Genomic DNA, 21,607 nt, shown 5'->3' on the forward strand with positions numbered 1-21,607 from the left:
AGCCACAAAGTTAACTGGCAGTAAGATATTACAAGGAAATCTGCCCTTTTTTAAATTCCCTCCTCAGAAGACTATTTAATTTTAAAGTTTTAAAATCAAAAAAACCCAAACAACAAACAGTCTAAAGGTAGAAAAAAAGCCATGTAGGTTCTCAGAAGAATGGGTCCACACTCGTTTCAGTCAAGTTGCTTTAAACAAGGGCTTTGTATGAAAAAATGAAGTAGCCTGAAGTAAAGATACGCACAGAAATGAAATCCACATTCGGAAGTTAAAATCCAATTTCTACTATTAAGTAAGGAGGTGTTAACACTAATCTAGTTAAAGACAATTTCTGACACTTGAGAAGCACAAGGAAAAATTTTCTAGATTCAAGTGAGAGCAACTCAAACTCGTCAGTATTTTTTTGTTTCTTGAAAAAGAACTGATCAATTTTACCAAACTACAAAAGGTGGTAAAAACGATGCAATTTCATCAGGCTGATAAAACACATTCATTTTATTTCCATATACTATGAAGTTTCTATTTTCCTTACTCTAGAAATCAGCAATGCTTGTTCCAAAAGTAACATGCCTAAATATGATATTCAACATCAGATTTCACTTCAAATGATCCTTCAAACATTACAGTAAGTTATTAAAACACTATGAAGTATTTCAAATGCCTATCATAATCTAAGTAATACAATATCACTCCTAAACACAGTATTTTAGTAACCATAGGTTACTTCGGATCGTGCCACTGAAAAACTGGGGAGCACTGATAGTACTATACATATTGAAGAAAGAGCAAATTTCAGCCTAGAAATCACTCGTCTATGATACTGGAAACATATTGAAATTTGAACCCTCTTAAGTGTTTTAGATAAACGAATTTGACAATGTGACAAAAGACGACCTTTTAAATTAAACACATTTCCTGATAAAATAGCAGAAGAATTGACCAAAGTAATGTTTGAGGAAAGGGAGAATTTTTAAGCTCAAAAAAGTAGTTTTAATTTGTTTTCAGCTCTATCACAGGAGATTTCTCAAGCATAACAGTGGGGACATTTAACAGTTTGACAAGACACATTCTTTTCAAACATTGTGTTTAATGGATGCTCAGTATTTATTCACTTTGGTATCGACAAATGCAACTGCAAATGCCAGTTAAGTTTAAAAGATGCCACTCAGATCTTCATATTACTTTGAGTGTATTTGAGGTCCGATATCAGGAAAAGCTTCTATATTTTGTTTGGTTTGGTGCCATTCCAAGATGCTTGATTTATTCAGGCACATTCTTCTCCCTATCTTGGCAAGGTCGTCTTTCAAATAATAGCCATTTATGCATACTTTGCTAGGAGACTACAAAATCCAGCCTCTTTTACTGAGTCAGTACACATCAGAATGGAAGACAAGCAAGAAAAACCATGACAAATCCTTTTTGTTGCTTCTTTAGTGCTCATCTTGTCACACTCCATTTCCCTCTACTGACATACTGAAGTGTTATGGGGGCCAATTTTTTAAGTCCTCTGAGTCATGAAAGAGATACTTAAGTAAAGTGTCTGTCAAACACTAAATATTTTATGTATACCCTTTGCTTATACTTCTCATTTCCTACAAATCACAGGACATCAAAGCAAGGAAGGTCAATCAAGCTGGGCAAGTGACATTGTGCTGTCAGTAAACTTCGTGTTTACATTTGTATTTTTATATCATAGTGAGTTTGCTGAACTAACAAAGCAAAGGTTATGAGGCAATTTTAGTCATAACGTAGCATCAGTATTATGATACCACACTGCAAACCCACAAGTAAATTGTTAGTGGACCATACACAGTAAGTTACAATACCTGAGGTTTAGTGCATTCCTGTGAGCCAAAATGAAATGAATGCCATATAGGAGGAAAGGAAAAGATGAACATTATCAGACATGCCATAGTACATTCCACCACTATGAAGATAATGTTAAAATTCTGTTAATGAGGGTCCACCATCCTCCACAAGTTGTTTCTATTGCAGAAAGCCATGCCGCAACTGAGAGCACTGCATTTCATTTTTAATTCTTGGAAAGCACAGCCATGCATCTGCATTTAAGATCTACATTTCACTCTGTGTTTTCATGAAGATATAGAAAACTTTCTTCAGAAAATACTGTTAGAAATTTCTGAAGAAAAGCATTCAGAGATTACTGCAAATAAAGCATAATACTTTATCAACAATAAAAATAATAATTTCACATGCTAACTATGGATTTAGGGTAAAAAAAAATATAAGAAAATTATACATTGTGAAGACTTTGAGGATGCTATCAAAACAGCTTTATTACTTTGAATCTTATGTACATAACACCTAAACTAGAACACACCCACACAGAAGAGCAAACCTGAAAACAAATGCATCATATTAAGCCTCTTTCAACTTGACTTTAACACATTATTTACTACAATATCTGAACCTCTGGTTTTTTTAAATACTTCTTTCTTTATTTATCCAAAATTAAGAAGTAAAAACAAAGATGACACCCTGACAGATGCTGGCGAAAGAATGTATAGGCAATAAGTCCACAGGATATGTGCTATAACATGTTTCAAATTACTATGTGTTTTGAAAAAAATCCTGCTTTTTTCAGTCAATTTTTCAAGAAATTTAGACCAAAAAAAAAAAACAAGGTCAAGGGACATAAAATAGGAATGGAGAAAAAACAATGCAGCCTGTAAATGTATGGATAAAACAACAGAAATAACATTGCTAGCAGAAGTGAATGAGAGAATAATGTCTACAAGATCACCAAATACTGTAAAAATAGTAGGAAATGGACCAGTGTGAAGAGTCTTGACTACATTTTAAAACTCATTTGAGCTTATTTGACTCAATTTGCTTTGAAAAAAAAAATAATAAGCTCAGTCATATGCATCATATTACACTTTGAAAAGCAACATTTGACTGTAACTGCTGAAAATTTTAGAGTTTATTTGGCAATCTCTTCCAACTCAACATGAAATCTTGCTTGCAATGAATTTCCAAACACATACACAAAGCCATTATGAACTTGCACAACAGAACGACAGGTGATGGACTTTTGCTCTTAGTACCAGTTAAGCTTACAAAAACTCATCAGGCGTATCTAAAGTGAAATTTATACAACAGGCAACCTCCTATGAATGCAAATGGCACTGTGTAATCTAAACACTGCCCTTCTAAAGGTAGGTACAGATCACACTAAAACTGCTTGCTAAGCACAATGTACACATCTAAATAATATGGACAAAACCAATTCTTCCTGTAACTCCTATAAAGTACAATACCACAATTTTTTTTTTTTTTTTTTTTGCAAAAACAGGTCAGTAAAACGTTTTATCTTCAAACCAAATGAACTGGCCTAATCCATATTAAATTTGGAGGCAATTAAAACTGCACTGAAAATTAAACTATTAAAAGCTGTTGTATAAACAAAACCAAATTGTTGGCATAAAATGTAATTATTCAACTCATGAAGAAAAACCCGTATAATTAGCAGATGTAATCAAACATCTACACACTTACAGACACACACTGAATATACAGTGAACTGGCAAACAAGTCAAGGAATAAGGATGAAGGAAAAATTGAAAACGTCTACAACTGCCCTGTATCAAAGACAGCATTTAAAAAACTGAAGTATTTAAAAACTAAAGCTGTAATCCTACAAATTTGTATGTATATGGTTACATTGTGAAAAATTCAGCCCAATGAACTCAATGAGATTAAATATGCACAAAGTTATTTATGCCCATGCCTTTACGGTTCTAGCAGATTTAGGGCTTTAAAGAAATAAATAATAGCCAAAGACAAACAGCTTTTCCAGTATTTTCCTCACAGTTGAAATCAATACCAAGCAAACATGTTAATCTAATAGAGCTTTTCTCAGTTTAAAACCCATATAAAAAATTTTATAAAATAAGTTTTAATTATTAGTTTATTTTCATCTCAAGAGAAAGTCTGGAAACTTTCAACATGTATAGATTCCCCCTCCCCAAAAAAGTAATCAAGTAAAATGACCAAATGATTTCTTTGATGATGGGCCAACTATGTAGCTCACTAAAACCCAAGTATAAAGGGCAGACACCAGCATAAGTTAATTTAAATTTTACATTTAAGTTCTGGATACCAAAAAGAAATGACAGATCTAATCGAAGAATTTGGTGTACTGCAATGCAGCACAGCCCTTTTCAGGCAACACCTGTTATCATATACGAGTGCTTCACTAAATGACCTTTTAACATAGTAAACTAATGCTACTATAACTTAAGAGAAAAAGGAAATGAGAACAGAATCGCTTTCACAGTTTCCCATAATGACTGGAAAAAACAATACATGACATTCACGGTCAGAAACACACTTTCACCTCTGAACTAAGATGCAAGTTGCACACATGTTCATGTACTGATGGAGCCAAACTCACATTATTTTAAGGGGAAAGCTCCCTACAGAAGCACGCTTTAAAGATACCAGCAAGTTTAGCCATTTTGAATGTGTTATTTTCAGTAATTTTCATGTTTCTGTTCTTTTGTGAACAATAAATACAGACAGCTTACCGTATGGTAGCCTCTAGGTAGAGGTGGCTTCCCCACAGGATAAGGGTCAACAGTATCAATAATTGTTTGTCGTTCCCCTTTCTGGTTGATTTTCCTAAACCTTCTTCGAGACTGCCTGTGAGATGCTTGACGCTGAAAATATGCCTCACTTTCTTCCATATAATCAACCTACAATAGATGCAAGAGAGGGTGTCATTTCGCACAAAAAATAAAAATGTTTCTTCTTGTTTGAAACAACAAATCCTACTTTCAAAAAACAGCAGCTAGCTTTGAATTTCCTGTATTTTCAGCACTAAGAGTGAAACCACTACTAAAAAAAAAATATATCAACATTAGTATGAAGAGCATCACTGAGTATGAACACTTTCCTAAAAGGGCAGAAGAAAAATTCTCCCTTTCTCACCCTCTTCTTACACTTGCACAAATACAAACATTTCACCACTCAATATATTGCAGAAAGAAAACTGGTACACCATTTATATTGTTGTTATATTTACTTTTACAGATTTCTTGTAAAACTATAGTTTTCTTGTGCTAGCAAAATACCAGAAGATTTCGTAGGTTTGTCGGGGGTTTTTTTAAGCTGCTTTATTATTATAGATAAGCAGAGATGCTTTAAAGTATTAGCTTAAGTAATTAATGTTTCATTGAATTAAATATATTCTCAGCCATCTGAGGTTTTTAAGACTAAATTTCAACATTTTTAAATTCTGCCAACTTTACTGGGTGAAGGGAAGGTTATTTTGCTAGCAACATCTGCTGTAGTCCAGTGGCAGAACAGCATCGTCTTTGAGGCTCCTGCCAGCTCAAGATGCCTCATCTGAACAAATACAGAATCAACAGGCTAAATTTTTATTAACAGATCAGCTCATAATACAGGCATGACAATTATCTAAGCCATATAGAGATGGCTTAAATATAGACTGTGACATTAAACATTTTTTCCTAAAACGTGACAGTTTCTGTAAAACTTGCAGAAGATCAGGAAATTCTAGTATAAATTGAGGACTGTAGAAGGGATTAGGTTACTTGCTTGTTACCAGTTTGTGTAACTCACAAGTACAGGGAACAGTTTGTTGTCCCAGTTTTGTTCTCTAAAAGTACACAATTTAGTTGGTTGTAGCTGTGTGAATGGCTGCTTTTATCACTCAAACAACGTAAGTATGTAAGCAAAGAATGGCAAGAAAGTTATGTATGAAATCTTATATTTATTACATGATCATATGCAAAACAGAAAACTCTAAGTTGTATTGGAAAAAGTGTTACTAAAGCTGGTCTGTAAACTTTGAAAGCAACTGAGTGAAAACGTTCTTACCACAATCATTTCAGATGGCTCTAGAACAATGCATTCACATCCACGCCTCATGCTCCCAGCAGAACGTTTGCCAAAACTGAAGAACAAAAATATTTCAATTATAAAAGAGATCTGAGCTATAGCACAATTCAGAAGCATACTTACATCTTATCCAGATATTGCAAAGCAGAGAAAAAATGTACATACCTCTGCACAATACAAGTTTCATGCATATGCCCTTCGATAGTGTCCTTGGGTATCAGTTAATTAAGACTTATTCTGTGTTTACATAGTTCCCTAAGAGTATTTGCTAAATAAGTCTATTAACACTAAAACAAGTGTCAATCAAGAGCTGTCTACTGAAGAAGCATAGTTGATTCTGAACTACATTACAGAGTTTGATCTCGTATCTTCTGACATTACAGTATTAACTTACCTAAGCTATCTGCATTTCTATAACGAAAGCTAGTTGGAAGACCAAGAAAATAATTAAAAGGCTGATCAACTTCAATTAACTCTTTTCCACTTAAAATAATAAAATAAGGAACATGAATGTATTCCCAAACTGAATAGATAAGGACAAAAGGTTGTTTTGCCCTTTCATGACATATTCCTGCTGCAATGCAATAATTAAACATGATAATATTTTGTTTCCTGCAGGATAAAACAGAAAGGTTTTTTAATTTTAGTTTCTGGAGTGCTCTGCCTGTATTAATGAATGTGTGCACCTGCAGGTTTCACTGCAAAGAATCCTCAAAATGCAGATGTAAAGGTGGAGTGCAGAGAACCAGTACATAATTCAGTGAAATACAGAACCTTTAGAGTTAGATCCTTAATCCTACACCATCAGAATAAAAGAAAGGCAGCCAGTTAAAGTTTGTTAATGGGATATGTGATTCCTCCTCTGGGTAGGAATGCCAGGTCAGTGCCAGACCTTTCCCATCACAGACTGGAGGACACAACAAAATGAGTGGAACTTCAGGACCCTGCGTGTAGTTTGCTGTAACCAACCTATGCTACAGTTTGCAAAGAGCCAATATAACTATTTAGCCTTTCCCTTTCTTCAACTCGGCACCGTGCAACAGACATGGGAAACCTTCCTATCTGAAGCCCACAGGGCAACAGCTTGAAAAACAAACCAGATTCAATGAAATGGTAAAATCTGAATTTTAACCAATCCTGTAATGCACAGTCATGGTAACACAATGAAGGAACAATGTTTGTGAGAGGTAACTTTTTTAAGCTTTATTTCATAACACAGAAACTGAAGTTCATATCCCATTCGGAACAGCATATCTAGCCAGTTCACATCTATGCTCCTGCTCCGCCTGGCGATTAGTAGAAATGAACAACTTAACTTGCTACCCCAAAGGCTAATCTCTTGACAACAGCACATTTATAGGCTCAAAAAGAAGGCAGTCAGATATTGAAAAGAAATGCCAGCTGTGCTTATTCATCAAAATAATAATCGCATTTAATGGTACATGGGACTTCTACAATAGAAAAAATTTTCCAGAATACTAAGCTTCTTGAAAAGAAACATTCAATAAAGAAGTCTCTGGACAAAATGCTTATTTTCCTAGAGGCAAACACATGCTTCCTCCTATAGTCCAGCAACAAAACATAGGGTTCTTTACTCTACAATACCATCTTGAATTTTATACAATTTCAACTACTCTTAAGGACACGAGAAAATGAAGCCATTATATTGATTCATTAGACTGTTGCAAAAGTGGCAAACATATTTTGGTCAATAACTGGATCCACACATACAGTTTTTCCTTAAAAACAGAAAGGAGGAGGATAGAAAGGAGAAAGTAAGTCAACTCATTTATTGAAAAACAGCAATGCAAAAAATAGTGATTGGGAAGTCAACTTATTTGATATTCTAATTGCAAACAAACACAAATATTCTTACCACTTAGAAAACACTTCTTGCTGTATTTTTTTTTGCCAACCCATTTTTCTGGTCTCACAGCAAGTGCTCATTTCAACAAAAAAAGTATAAACACTTTTCCCCTCGACCAATTCTTCTTCCTCTATTGCTGACTGTAAGTATCAACTTTAAACTTCTGTTTGTTGCTGATCACTGCTGACATGCAAAAGTTTCAAGCCTTAGAAAACACAGTAAAAACAAAAACCTGTGTTTCTGATGTGCTTCTCTATTCTTGAATAACTTGTTTGGATTTTACTCTTCAGTACCAGGGAACAGGCAGTCAACATATTAAGATAGAAGGCATGCATTCAGTTAGCATAAAAAAAATTCTCGATTTCTGTCCCCAGTAACACAATGGTTCTCACAGCAAATAACCACGTCATTGTTGTACTGCTAAGATTCCTATGACAGCATGAAATTTATCAGAGCAGACAGTGCATCACATGTATATATTATCTTTGACCAAAGATCACAAGGCACTTCAGGCTCCAAATAAACTCACTTATCTTTGTGAAGTATTGTAGGAAAGAAGACAAGTAAATCAAGGCATAAGAAAGTTAAATGACCTTTCAAGTGTTGCAGTTCTCAGACTGCCACACCAGCTAAACCTCCTGATTTCCAATCTCTGTTGAAAATTCATCACCAGTTAGGAATTCACCTAATCAGTGAAAATTAGGGAACTCTCTTGTCATTGTCCACTACACCTGGAAACTTCAGAAGTGTCCATCTCTGACAACATCCATCACAGTATGGCATGCCGTCTGTTGCAGAACCACACTTCAATACAGGTTTTTGTGTGACATGCAACTCTGAGAAACTACTGGGATCTTAGAGCATTGCCAGTCCTGCTGTTTCAATTCATAAGACTGACAACAAACGTCATAACTAAATTAATTTCTCAGAGTTTCACATGAGCAAAAATAAAAGACCAACAAAAAAAGAACTTCAGTGGCACTCTACCTGAAATCCTCAGCTGTGGTAACTAGCCACTCAGTAGAGGAAGCCACTAACCAAACTTGATTTTATTGAAAACAAGTTATTTAACACATCAGCAAGCAGTAAGAAGCAGCAAATACCCAACACATAATACAGTCTGTTTACTGAGCTGATAAAAAAGCCCAAGCTGAAAAGTCTTTTATAAAATTCTTCATGATCAGAACGCTGAGGCACTGGAACAGATTGCCCGCAGAAGTTGTGGACTCCCATCCCTTGAAGTGTTCCAGACAGGTTGGATGGGGCTCTGAGAAACCTGGTCTAGTAGAAGATGTCCCTGTCCATGGCAGGGGATTTAGAACCAGCTGATCTTTAAGGTCCCTTCCAACCCAAACCATTCTGCGATTCCATGAAATACCAGGAGAAGAACTTCATTCAAGGGACCACAAGCCACCATGCAAGCTGGCTTGAGGGATGTTAGGTATCACACAGGAACAGTAGCATCAAATAAAGTTTCAGTGGAAGGGCTGACAGATTATCTTCATAATATCAGCTCTATTTTAGTAACTTTGACTAGACAATGTTCTTTACAAAATTTTGATGCCAGACTTCCCATAGAAAGTGACTATGACTACCCAGATTTCTCACAAAACACATAGTCTACATGAGTACTGGCTAGCCAAAATACAATGTAGAGAGCCTTTATTAGCAAGTTTCAATGGACTAGGGATTTGATAAATTTACTCCTTCCCTCACTGTAGAGTGAGATAAGCTTGTGGATATATGACCCCACTCTGGAGCTTAAGCTTAAACCCCATTTTTGTTTTTAAAATGCAGTACAGAATTTTACATAATATACACTTCACATTTGGTTGTGTCATTTAAATCAGAATTGTCTTAATACATCTTCCTACCTAAACCTTATTAATTTCAACTCCTAAATATAGCTCATTTCCAACTAAGTCAGTGATATACCTGAAAGAATCCTAGATTTGCAACTATTTTCTCTAAATCAATTATGTGCATAAGAGAATTTCACCAACGGAAGTTAAAGCAGTTTAAAGTAATCTTTCCAACTGTAGCTGTCAATATGGGATGCACAGGTTATAACAGTAATTTAGAAAGCCAGAAGTGTTCCCTGGTCAGGATATTTCTGCCTCACCTAAATTTCCCAAAGAACCTTGTTTTGCAGCAGCTTTTCTAATACTTTTCTTCCCTGCTACCACATAAGCTCTGACTTGAGGTTCCCCAAGTATTAAACTCCACAGATGCTCTCCTCAGTACCTGTCCTAGAGGTAAGTTCACTTCTGGAGTCCTTTGCTATCATAGTACTTGTATTCCCATACAGCTATTGAATGTATGATGTGAATATAAATCTACTGCAAATAAAACAAAACCAAACAACAACAACAACAACAAAAACCTAATAATGATATACAAAACAATATTATTTACAGGAATCCATTTTACAGTAGACAGGTGTTTTCCCTAAGCAACTGCTCCCTAACTACACTATTCCCTTAAACAATTGACAAGTCTAATTTTCCACTTGACTATTCAAAAGGCATTATTTCCAAATAAATTCATTAATACTAATAAAAACCTTTTGCTCACTCTGTGTATTAAAAGCAGATATTTTAATTCATATCAGTCATTTACAATTTCAATTCTAAAGTATTTTTAAATTGAATTTACACTGACCACAGATGACAGTTCCCTTCTCCATACTTTACTAGATCTGTATCTCAGCTTATAACTCATTATACTCAAAACATACACAGATAGCTAAAGAACAGATGTATTACAGTTTTCAACATGCTTGTTAACAGCAGATGAGTTTTAAGTGAAAGTTAAGGGTTTCCATGTTTCCCAAGTTTACACTTTCAGTTTTCATTTAAAAAAACCACTTTACTATTATAAAAACACAATAGTACAAATATGTCAGTGGCTAACAAAAAACATGAGAATAATTTAGGATCACTGTCTGCATTTATTCCCCTTCAAATTTAATAAATTTACTAATAAAACAAAACAACAAAGTACTTCAATTAAATTAACTATCCACAGCCACAGGCAACATACGAATTTTTATAAGCACTTACACATAGAGACAGCCAAAAACTTGCAGGTATTGAGGGCAACTCATTCTATTCTTTCTATTATCATCATGATATTGGAGGACAAGGCAGTTTTCTCCAGACATGACCCATCCATTCCCCCAGGTCCCCAGACATACTTATACACACACATACAGATGCTCTTTTCAAAGCTCGCAGGGAAGGCAGCAGCTACTGAAGAGGGAACATTTCCCTATCAGCATTCTGCCCTGTCCCCTCACCCTGGGCCTCCACATTCCTGCTTTCACATCAACCCAGCTCCCAAATGGAAAGTTATTTCTCAGCACTGGAATGGAAACATATTCATCAAATGTGATGCAAAATCTGAAGAAAACTCCACTGACAATGAACACCAAGAAATGGGTTTTCAGTGTGAAGCCCTTTTCCTCCTTCCTCTTAAAAATCAAAGATCACTCAGAGAAAACTCAATTTCACTAGTGACAACTATTTTGCAAAAAGGACATACAAAAATTTAGGGTTTCCTCTATAACGTAGTCTTCACTTTGATTTCTTTTGATGTTCACCATGTTGCATTACCTTAAGGTTTTAGTAAAACCACATTTAAGTCTCAAAAAGAAAGTTCCATGAAGTATGGTCATCTCTATCATACACATTCTTCAACACATTTTTAAGTGTAAAATATTGTTATAGTTTCGTGTATATGTAAATGCAATATTTTGAACAAAGTTGCTGGTTGAAAATAAAACCTATTTAATTGGCAGTTCCTCTCAATCAAAAAGCATGTTCTATTTAGACATGTTCTAACAAAAGGAAAAATACAAGTAACACATTTTTTTGTTTCTCAAGTTCTTAGAATTTTCTATAGTACATGTATGCAAGGAAATAAGTTCTATAGAGATTTTGATTTTTTTGATAAAAAAATTTACAATCTAATTAAAGTAGAAATGTAATGCATGACTATTGCAATGATTTATGCCAAAACCCTAGAAAACAGATATTCAAAAACTTTCTTTGTTCTGAAGTTTTCAAATGGTATGTCCAATGAGTTTAAGATTACTGCTGTGCAATATTTGCCAAGGCAGAACATCTAAACATACATGGAGATTAAAGCAAACATTATCCCTCTCCCACCTTCACTAAAACCAATCCTTATCTCTTCAAGCCTATAGATAAATAAATCTGTAAGCACAAGTCTGTGCATAGTTGAGTTCACTTTCTCAAGCTTTTAATAAATTCATGATAAAACCAAATCTTAAGTTATATAAACCCAATACTTCCAAGCTCTTTTTGTGAAAATTACATTGCTTCAGTTGACACCTACATTTAGGAGAATCATAGAAAACTACCAAAGTGAAATACAGAGGTATTACATGAAGGATATTTAGAATTTGAAGTTATGTAAGCCAAAGTGTCTTCATTTGCTTTTAGGTAGCCCTCATCCTAAAAATGCTATTTACTACCATCATTGTTTACATTCAAGTGCTCTCTACTGCATTTCCCATCTTCCCTCTACCCTCCACTTCTCAATCTCAGAGCAGAGAGCAGAGCAGAGAGGAGTCTCCATCCCTTCAGATGGATCATTTGCTGCATGTCCCACCTGCACACGCCACTTGTCACAGCAGTGCCATGACCTCAGCCATGAAAGGCACTTGCTTTCCATCACTGCATTTTCTGATGACAGAGAAGCAAACGTGAGCAGAATGTCTGGTCTCTGACAAATCCCAAAATCAAGCCTAATGTAATAATCAACATTTAACTTAGAACAACATCAAAATGTGTTAGATTTAGTTCTAAAGCAAACTAGTCACACTGAAGTCCTGGATGAAATATAGAGCAATATTTAGTAGATGTCTAGATGGGGAAAAAAAATGGGGACTATTTTCTATTTGCCATTTAGGGAGATAATAGGGGATTCAGTCAAGTTCCTTCTCATGTATGTTTTTTTTACTAAAAAACACCACATTTCACTTCAGATTACGTTCAGATTAGAATGAAAAACATGAGTACCTCAATATGGTTTTTTCTAGCCAAGCTGGGTTTAGCTGGGTTTCACATCAATGTGCTGACCTCCACCCAACTCATCCTTGCCAGGGATGAAAAAGAAGAAAGTAACAATTTAGAAGCTCGTATACATGCATAAGCCATTCCCAGAGGAATGCTTAAGTGTTCTGACGAAAACTAAATTTGGCATGGCCATTTCCTGACCCCTCAGAAAAAAAAAACAGAGCCTTTCATGCATGCAGAGCCACTCCAACGCAAACAGTTCTCCACTGGGGATGATGCAAAGAGGGAAGGCAGCAGCAGGTTTCCCCACACTTAAAGCTGCACACTGGCAACTATGAAATCAAGAGTCTGTCATCTAAAAGACAGGGGATCATTATACAGAACACGAAATCAGCTGATAATATAGGCTGACTTCTCCAATTCTCATGTGAACTAGTGTCTGTCTTTTAGAAAAAGCAAGTAAAGATGCAAGTGAAACCCAAACTGCTTTTGACTTGTAATAACTAACATTCTTAATTAAAATGTGGTGGTCATCTTCATATCATAATAATCACTAGATTCTTAATGTTATTTTATTTTTTCTACATATTCTTTTTCTACGTATTCTTTTTCTACGTATTCTTTTTCTACGTATTCTTTTTCTACGTATTCTTTTTCTACGTATTCTTTTTCTACGTATTCTTTTTCTACGTATTCTTTTTCTACGTATTATTTTTCTACATATTATTTTTCTACATATTATTTTTCTGTTATTCTGTTTATAGCAGGTTTTTTCAACAAGAGCAAAAAGCTGCTTTACAGAAATGCTTTTCAGTTAAAAGGAAAATTGAGATGCTGGCAAGTGGAATATAAGTTGAAGAGGCATTTTCAGACCTGTCACTACTTGCAAATCCTGGAGACATGAGCTCACTGCATACCACGGATAAGGATGATTAGACTTATCCAGTGTCATATGATAGCTTAGATGTTTACAGTCTCAGATACAACAGCTCGTGTGTCAGCGAAGGGACTCACTTGCTAAGTACATGCCACTTAATAATACTTTGGGAGGAGTGTTTCACAAGAGACAAAAGCCTCAAACATCACTGCAGATCCTTGCTTGACTTGGGACCCAAACCGCCCACTCCCTGTGGGAGAAGAGGAATCTCTTATAGAGCAATAACCTTGGTGCTGCAGCAGAAGGGTGTACAGATGGGAAGAACCCAGCAAGCCAGAGAGAGAGAATGCCTGACGACTAACCAGACCATACTAAAATCATAGAATAAGCACATTTATAGTAAATTAATGTTTTAAATTGTGTGTGTGAAAAAAACACTAAAAGTGAGTGAAAGTTAATTTGAACTCCAGCTGAAAGCTTTAGTAAACTTCTTCAGTATTTTGAACACATTTAGTTAGCATCCTTAGAGATGACAGACTATAGTGCTGTATCTACATAATACTCATAGGGATTTATTTCTTATGCAAATGCAACACAGATCAGAGGTTGCATTAATCTGTTAATTTATAGTTGACTACTGCAAGTACTTCAAAAGAAGTTCCCGAAAACCCACAGTGAATAATTTGAAATTAGTGAGATTCTGGAGGTTTGCTTCCAGAGAAAGTCCCCTCATTCAACCTCTGAAACATGTGCCTTATGATCTTCATACAGTTTTCCTTTTAGAAAAGGGAAAGTTTTGAGAAGTGCGGTTAATTTTAAAATTTTACCTGGTTATAAGACTGCATATGGTAGCAAGTTTGACCAGTTTAGGTTAAAAAAAACCTAAATAATTGTGTAAAGTTTCACATTTGTTCCTTTTCACTTTATCTTCTCATAAAGCTACATTAAAACTAAAACATTAAGCTGAAACACGGTTAAAAACCCAATCTGAAAAAGTACTGTTAAGAATAAAAAATTGTTTTGCAAATTTACTGTAACAAAGGTAGACGCTCAGAGCCTCTATATCAAGAGATGATCCTGAATACTCTTCAGACTAGACTACCACTTAGAGTTCTTCTAGGACCCTTTCATTTAGACACATTAAATCTTCATATATAAAGAAAAAAAATGGGTTGATGACATTCTCCTGTTGAATTCAAGATCTGTATTCATAAACTATATACACAAAATAAAGAAACAAAACTGGACAACTGGAACCTCCTAGTAGAGGCAACAACAAAATTCAGCTTGTTGCAGCAGTTCTGTTTCACTTCATCTCTAGCACAGAAAGCTAGAAGGCAGGTACTTCATCAGAACAGCTGACAAAAGGTCTTTCTTTGGGAAAAATTATCCTTATTTTATTTTTAAATTAGAAGTTCTTGTATTTTTATCTCAGAAAACATTCAAAGATGAAAGGTTTTTTCCTAACCTACTTTTTTTTGTTGTTTCTTAAATAAATAAATAAATAAATGCTTTGAATAAAGACAGCTTTGCTTATGCTTCTTGTTAATGACGTCTGTGTTGCCATGGAGATTACTGTGACATCACAAGAGCTACATAATGGTCTCAAAGAATAAGAAGTTGTTGGAAAACATTACTTAAGAGGCAAGACCTCATCTGAATACAGTTTGGCTTATTAACATTCATGAAATTCTTTAAAACAGAGGAGTATTTTCCCAACGTCATACAAAGACTTTAGATGTTAGATTCTAAATGAAGAGTTTTTACATTGAAAAACATAGAATAGGCATTTTTAAGTCCCCCTATAGACCCTTCATAACTAAGATATTACAAATTTTTAGCTTCTTTACATAAATAAAATAAAACAACTTGGCATGTCATCTAGATTTTTAGTAGTGAAATAAGACCATATATATTGACATTTTCGACATGCATTTATATGTTGAACTCAGTCAATACAACCAATTCACTCACATGGAGAGCTAAACACATGATCTCAATTAGTAGTTTACATAAATCTATTAGAACAAAACATATATTAAAGATAAATTTGTAAGTTTGTAAATGAATAAACAGTGGACTAGTACTGACAATTTTGTTTTAGCTATTTATATTATAATTTGAAAATAAATTCTCCCTCACTTGACTTTATGTTTTGTATCCCTGAATTTGTTTTTCAGAAACATTTGAAAATTTTAGCATCACTTGAAACTGAGGTATTTTCAAGTCTTTAATAAAATGTTATTCAATACTGTAGAAAAGATCATTTGTAGCAGAATCAACCTAATAATCAAAACAATACTTCTGATTCCTTCCACCTTTTCCACAGTCCTCCAAGTACATAAGTAAAGGTCATTACTTCAGCTTACCAAGATTGTCCTTCACCAAAAAATCATCTGAGTTTCACATGAGGTAAAGAAAAAGCAATGCTCTCTGTCTTCTCTCTCCACATGGTGGTACTTCTCCCTTTTTGGTATTCCTTATGCTATTTTTGTACACTGTTCATTTTGTTATTTTGAGGTAAGCAATGACCAGATTACTTCAGTTCATTACACTTATAAAACTTGTCCAGAGACTCCAAGAGCACATAAAACTAACATGGACTTCCTTTTGACCTCAGCAAGAATCTTATAATGAAGTTTTCTCAAGTAACTGAGGAGGGAGTTGATGTTTTGCAGGTTTATACTAAAACTCAAAACCTTAAATATTATTAAATTGAATCAGAGGTAACTTTAAATCAGAAGGAACAGATTACATAACAGGTCATCTCACCAGCTGCCATATCAATTCTGAAAGCAACAACTTTCTTCTGATAGATACCTTTAATTAGCAATGTAAGCAGTAGTGAATATCCCAGTATAACAGGTCTCACATTTAATAACCACTTATTTTATTACACAGAGAATTTTCCCCTCCTGAGTTTCTCAAAAAGAACTCTCAATTTTTAGCCATAATTAGTCAACCTTCTAACATTTAAAGAAATGGGATGTGAGAGTTGGTATCATTCATAGATGACAAACTTTGTATTTCCTCTGTCAGCTACCTTAAAGGATTCTCTCCTTTCCTCTGCTTTCTTTCTGCTCAAAGACTATCCCCCATAAATCTAGTTTGTTAAACCCTTCTCCTTAATTTTTCCTTAAGGTCCTTTTCAGTTACTTTGAGCTATTAAGATACATTCATGCTTACACAGAAAAAAAATATCTCTCGGATTTTGCTTTTCCTTGGCATTGGCTATACCCCACTGAAAAATTTTCATTATACTTATCCTTTGTAGCAAATGCAAAAATAACCTAAATTGGTTCACAGGCAAAACTCTCCATAAAAGCAGTGGTCTGGATTTACAATGTAACGTACTTTGTTTTTATGCTCCATATCACAAATTCATAAGTGTAATTTTGTCATTAAAGTAGATACCTTTAACTAAATACTTTTATACAACCATAATTTCAATGGGAAAGATAAACTCCATTGATATGAATAGAGCACCTTATTTACTTCTTTTAAAAGTGGCAACAGTGGCAAGAAATGCCATCTTGACTGAGCTTACAATTACCATGTGCGAAACAATGAAAAACCAACCAGAAAAAGAACTCTTGCGTCTACAAGCTCTGCACCATCAATTCACGGTGTCTCTCCTATAGAAAGCCTAAGAAATTGTACTGAACATTCCACAAATGCACCTGAGCACCAGCAGGTGATCTAGGCCATCTCAAGTCCATCATCATGTCTTTTGCGTGGAAAGAGACAGAAGTCTGTAGCTCTAGTATATATATCTAGAACCTAGTATAAGGTTTGCATTTGTGAGGGCTTCTGAAACTGGCTTTTCTCCTACCATGAGCATTTCCCTTCCTAAAAGCCTCCCTCACTTTAAGAGGAAGCAGAATTACTCAGGCTCACTTAAAACTTATTCGGGTCATTTGACACTTTCTGCTTTATTGATACCTTCTCATCTCCTCATTACAAACTTGGAAGAAAGCCTGGTAGCGCTAGACACACTACGTTAAATTTCTATTTTTATTTTCAAAAGTTGCCAGCGTAATAGATTAAGTCCCTTAATATTTTATCAGCTCTGCAAAAACAAAATTCCAGTAGCACTGAAATATGACAGGAACAATGCCAGATACCAGGCAATCTCATCATTTAGGAACTGTCTCCTTTTTCCCAGCACTTCAGATACTGGCAGCACACTTGGAAAATAACCAGTTTCAAACCTCAATGACCTCTTCAATAACTCAGCAGAACAGAAGATGGATGAGATAAAAGAAAAATTAACTGTAAAAATAATTTTAAGTATTCATATTTAAAAAAAAAAAACCACAAATTTTTAAAACTGTAAGGACAATTTCAGGTGACATGACTGCATCACAAATGTCGCTGAAATAGCAGGTGACATCACAAGACAACGGTCCATCAATTTATGGCTCAGCTAATTCAGTTACAGCCAGAGTTGACTGTGTTTTAAGTGATGAAATCAAATTCAGAGTTTTAAATACTCCCTGCATGCCCTCCCTGCTGGCCAGCCCTCAGGGAGCTTAGTTCAGGGACAGAACCATGGCAGCTCCAGCTGCTCATGAGGAAGACTACAGTGACACACATGAGCAAGCGCTGTGCTTCACTGATAACGACGACCACGATACCAACAGGAGATCAACAAATTCAAGGCGGATGGCCAGATCAGACACTCCCAATACAACGCTACCTCTTGGAAGCAAGCTTCTATTTTCTCTAGGAGTTTTAGTCTCAATAAGCAAATACGGTCACACACACTGTGATAAGTGTAATTTTCTGCTTGCAACTAACAGTAAGCATCTCCATCCAAAAGGACATATGCAGTCTTTTGGGTAGATGCAGACAGTACAAAGCAATCAGTGTTAATTTCTCAAGGTCTATTTAAAATTCATTGTAATTCATGGCAGCCATGCACTCAGTCATAAATGGACTGACATCACTACTTCTTCCAACTTCTTTCTCCAGCCTATGATCTCAGTCTTTCCTAGACCAAAGCATAAGATCACACTCCTTCATGCTTCAGTTTCAGCTGATGGACTGAAATGCTCAATCAAGGCACTCAAACCAGACAGAGGACAAGGCAGCACAAGGGATCAGCCCACAACAATACCATACTCTATACCTGGCCCCTATGGCCAGGTCTGTGGCTTTAGAACATCAATAGCTGGATACAGACATATCAAAACAACAAAGAGGTTACAGGGACATCCAGCAGCAGCAGCTAGCAGCAGAAAACAAAAAAAATAGTAAAGTTTTATACTACAGAGAGAGAGAGTTCTGAGGGCAAACTAAATCCATTTTCACACATTTTCAAGTAATTTCTTAAATAGACTTGAAATTATAACCTTGGGAGTTATTTTTCTCTACAAAGCTCCAGTGTATGGTCTTCATGTTTCCATCATGATGCTGTAAATCCTTAGCCATAAGCAAAACTCAGAACCTGGCAAAAGCTAAATAAGCTCAGCATAGCTCTTGATCAACTCCCTCTGCAGCTTAAACAACTAAACCAGCAGTTCCCAAAAGTACAATTCTGAGCCTACCCCAAATCCGTTGTTCTAAAACTCTCAGCTTCTTGCTCAGAGGAAAAAAAAAAAATCCCTTTTTATGGGATTTTATCATGGTTTAAATATCTGTGTATATTGATCACCCTCTTTCAGTTAAAATCCCATTCGTTCTGCTATCTCATAGGTTTCCATCAGCAATAGCCATTTTTAATTAACACTAAGTTTCAAATAGATTAATCATATACCAAGGGAAGGATTTTATTGTAATGATTAAAGCTACCAGTGTAATTTTATTCACTGAAAAGACTGATCAAAGACAGTTGTGTATTCAAAATATAAACACCCCATCAGATACACGTAAACCACACAAAACAGTATGACCTAGAGATCAAAAAAATTAGGAAGTAGGTTCCAGATACATAAAGCCATAAAAACATATGTAGATAGCCAAGGGCTCTGCCCCAGTACAATTACACTCACATTCATCACCTGCCAAAATAAAAAAACCTGCCAAAATCCCCAACAAATTTTCTTCTGAAAGGTTACTCTCATAAGTTAATCAGGATACACTTGGATGAAGACAAAACATTTCTGCACAAACTGAGTTTTGATATTGCTTTACACACATTCAGAACAAGTCCATAATTTCTTCAATAAGTCTCCAGTACAATTAAATATTCCAATCCACTTTATAAGTTGTTTTAGTATAGGAAAGACCAGAGGGCTAAATAATCAATATTTATATAGATACATCCCTTTTAATTTTGATAATAGTAAAAACCAGATGTTCTCTCACCTTCAAAACTTAATCTTTTAATTAGAGAAAAAAGCTTAAATAATTGCTCTTGTACATAAAATTTGTGAACTTGCCAAAAGGAAAGCAGTTCTCCATTGCCATATGAAGCGGTGAGGGGAGAACTGATTGGATATAGCAGCAAAGAAGAAAAAGAAGAGGTTACAGCAAGGGAACAGTGTAGATGAGCGAGTTGTTAAAAACAAGTGTAAAGTCAGGTTTGCACACGGCAAGTCAGCATCGCAGTATGCCTCAGCAGCACAGCACACACTACCTAGATGGTCTCAGAAGCATTTTAGGAGAAAAGCAGAAAAACCCAAGTACCAGAGCCTATCAGTTTGAGACAAAATGCCCATCAATTCTGTATTTTGCTGCTGTGAAGAGTTAGTTGCATCCTCCAGTCAAGGAGGCCAAGGGCAAGCATGAGGTTAGCTGTGGGAGATCTAGGAGACCTTTTTGTACTGCAGGTCCCATTTAAGTAATAAAAAAGAAACCAGTAGAATTTACACTAGAAGCAAAGTTCTGGTACAAAAACCACACAGAAAATCCAAGCAGATGACCAAACGTGGTGAGAGCATGGAGCAGGTCAAGGGAAGCTGGAAGCCATTCCAAAAGATATTTTGAGGGGCTGTCACATTGTTGCTGTCAGTGGCCATGTGAAAACACAGAAGAGCCAGGACAACCCTCAGTGAATGGTATTTTCTGCTCATTTATTTTCTGCACTTTGTACACAAACCTCATTCTACCATGTGAACTGCTTCAGGGTACAGATGCTCAGGGGAAATGCTGAGGGGACTGAGTGTTAATGTGTGCTAGTTTGGTGGTCATGGTGGGAGGGAAGAATTACAGAATGTTTAGTTTAACCATAATGTGTCTGATATGTTAAAGTAAAGGAACAAGTATGAAAAATGTTAACAATAAAATCGGGAGGGGGGAGAGGGATAATCTTCGCTGTCCAAATAAATTGCACTGTTGCAATTTACAGAAATTAAACAGGAGAACAAGATTAAGCTTTACTTTATGTCACCAAAAATATGACAGCAGGTCAAAATTCTTGAAAACTGTAGATTGTATATTTTCCCAAAATAATAAGTTAAGATAATAAAATCCAGCCTTATTTTATGAACACTATTTGCTAACAGATGGCTTGGCATTTGAACAAATACAAATAAGGCTATATGGCAACAGAGAAATAAAATTCAACTCATATTATTTTCAAAAAACAGACATGGTTTCGATGCTAAAGTTTCCAAAGCAAGTTACTCAAATTAGGACTTCAGGTATTCCAATATTCCACTTTGAACCTTTTTTTTTTTAACTTGAAATTAAAGACTTGTCAAGTAGCTAGTTACAAGTAATTTTACAAGTCACCTAGTACATTACGCAATTTTGGCAAAAATTGGCAGCTCTGACACTCATTTCAAACTATTTCAACTAGCAGCTATTTGACCATATATCATACATTACAAAACTGCTTAATTTTGGATTGCTATACTATTTTTTATTCCTAGTTTGAGTGGATGTCCTAGTTTCGGCCAAGGGCAGGGGTAACTTTTCACATTAGTTGTGAAGGGGCAGAGCCTGGAGCTGTGTGGGCATGGCCAAGGCATTGTGTTATTTGATACCATC

At 35.4% G+C, this 21,607-nt stretch overlaps 1 protein-coding gene across 4 annotated transcripts in view; it reads right to left on the reverse strand.

The window, feature by feature from the left end:
- Positions 1–21,607, reverse strand: part of RAPGEF2 (Rap guanine nucleotide exchange factor 2) — a 183,599-nt gene that overhangs the window by 83,838 nt on the left and 78,154 nt on the right. For 2 of the 4 annotated variants that reach the window (XM_027676810.1, XM_027676806.1), the window contains exons 5-7: positions 5,866–5,941; positions 4,551–4,718; positions 1,827–1,844 (exon numbers count right to left, since the gene is read on the reverse strand). In XM_027676810.1, the coding sequence (XP_027532611.1) occupies positions 1,827–1,844; positions 4,551–4,718; positions 5,866–5,941 (262 nt within the window). The remainder of the gene's footprint in view (positions 1–1,826; positions 1,845–4,550; positions 4,719–5,865; positions 5,942–21,607) is intronic. The other 2 variants (XM_027676811.1, XM_027676807.1) reach the window with 1 other exon arrangement.

The sequence above is a fragment of the Neopelma chrysocephalum genome, unplaced genomic scaffold, assembly GCF_003984885.1.
Source record: "Neopelma chrysocephalum unplaced genomic scaffold, ASM398488v2 Primary Assembly neopelma1_42, whole genome shotgun sequence".
Classification (NCBI taxonomy): domain Eukaryota; kingdom Metazoa; phylum Chordata; class Aves; order Passeriformes; family Pipridae; genus Neopelma; species Neopelma chrysocephalum.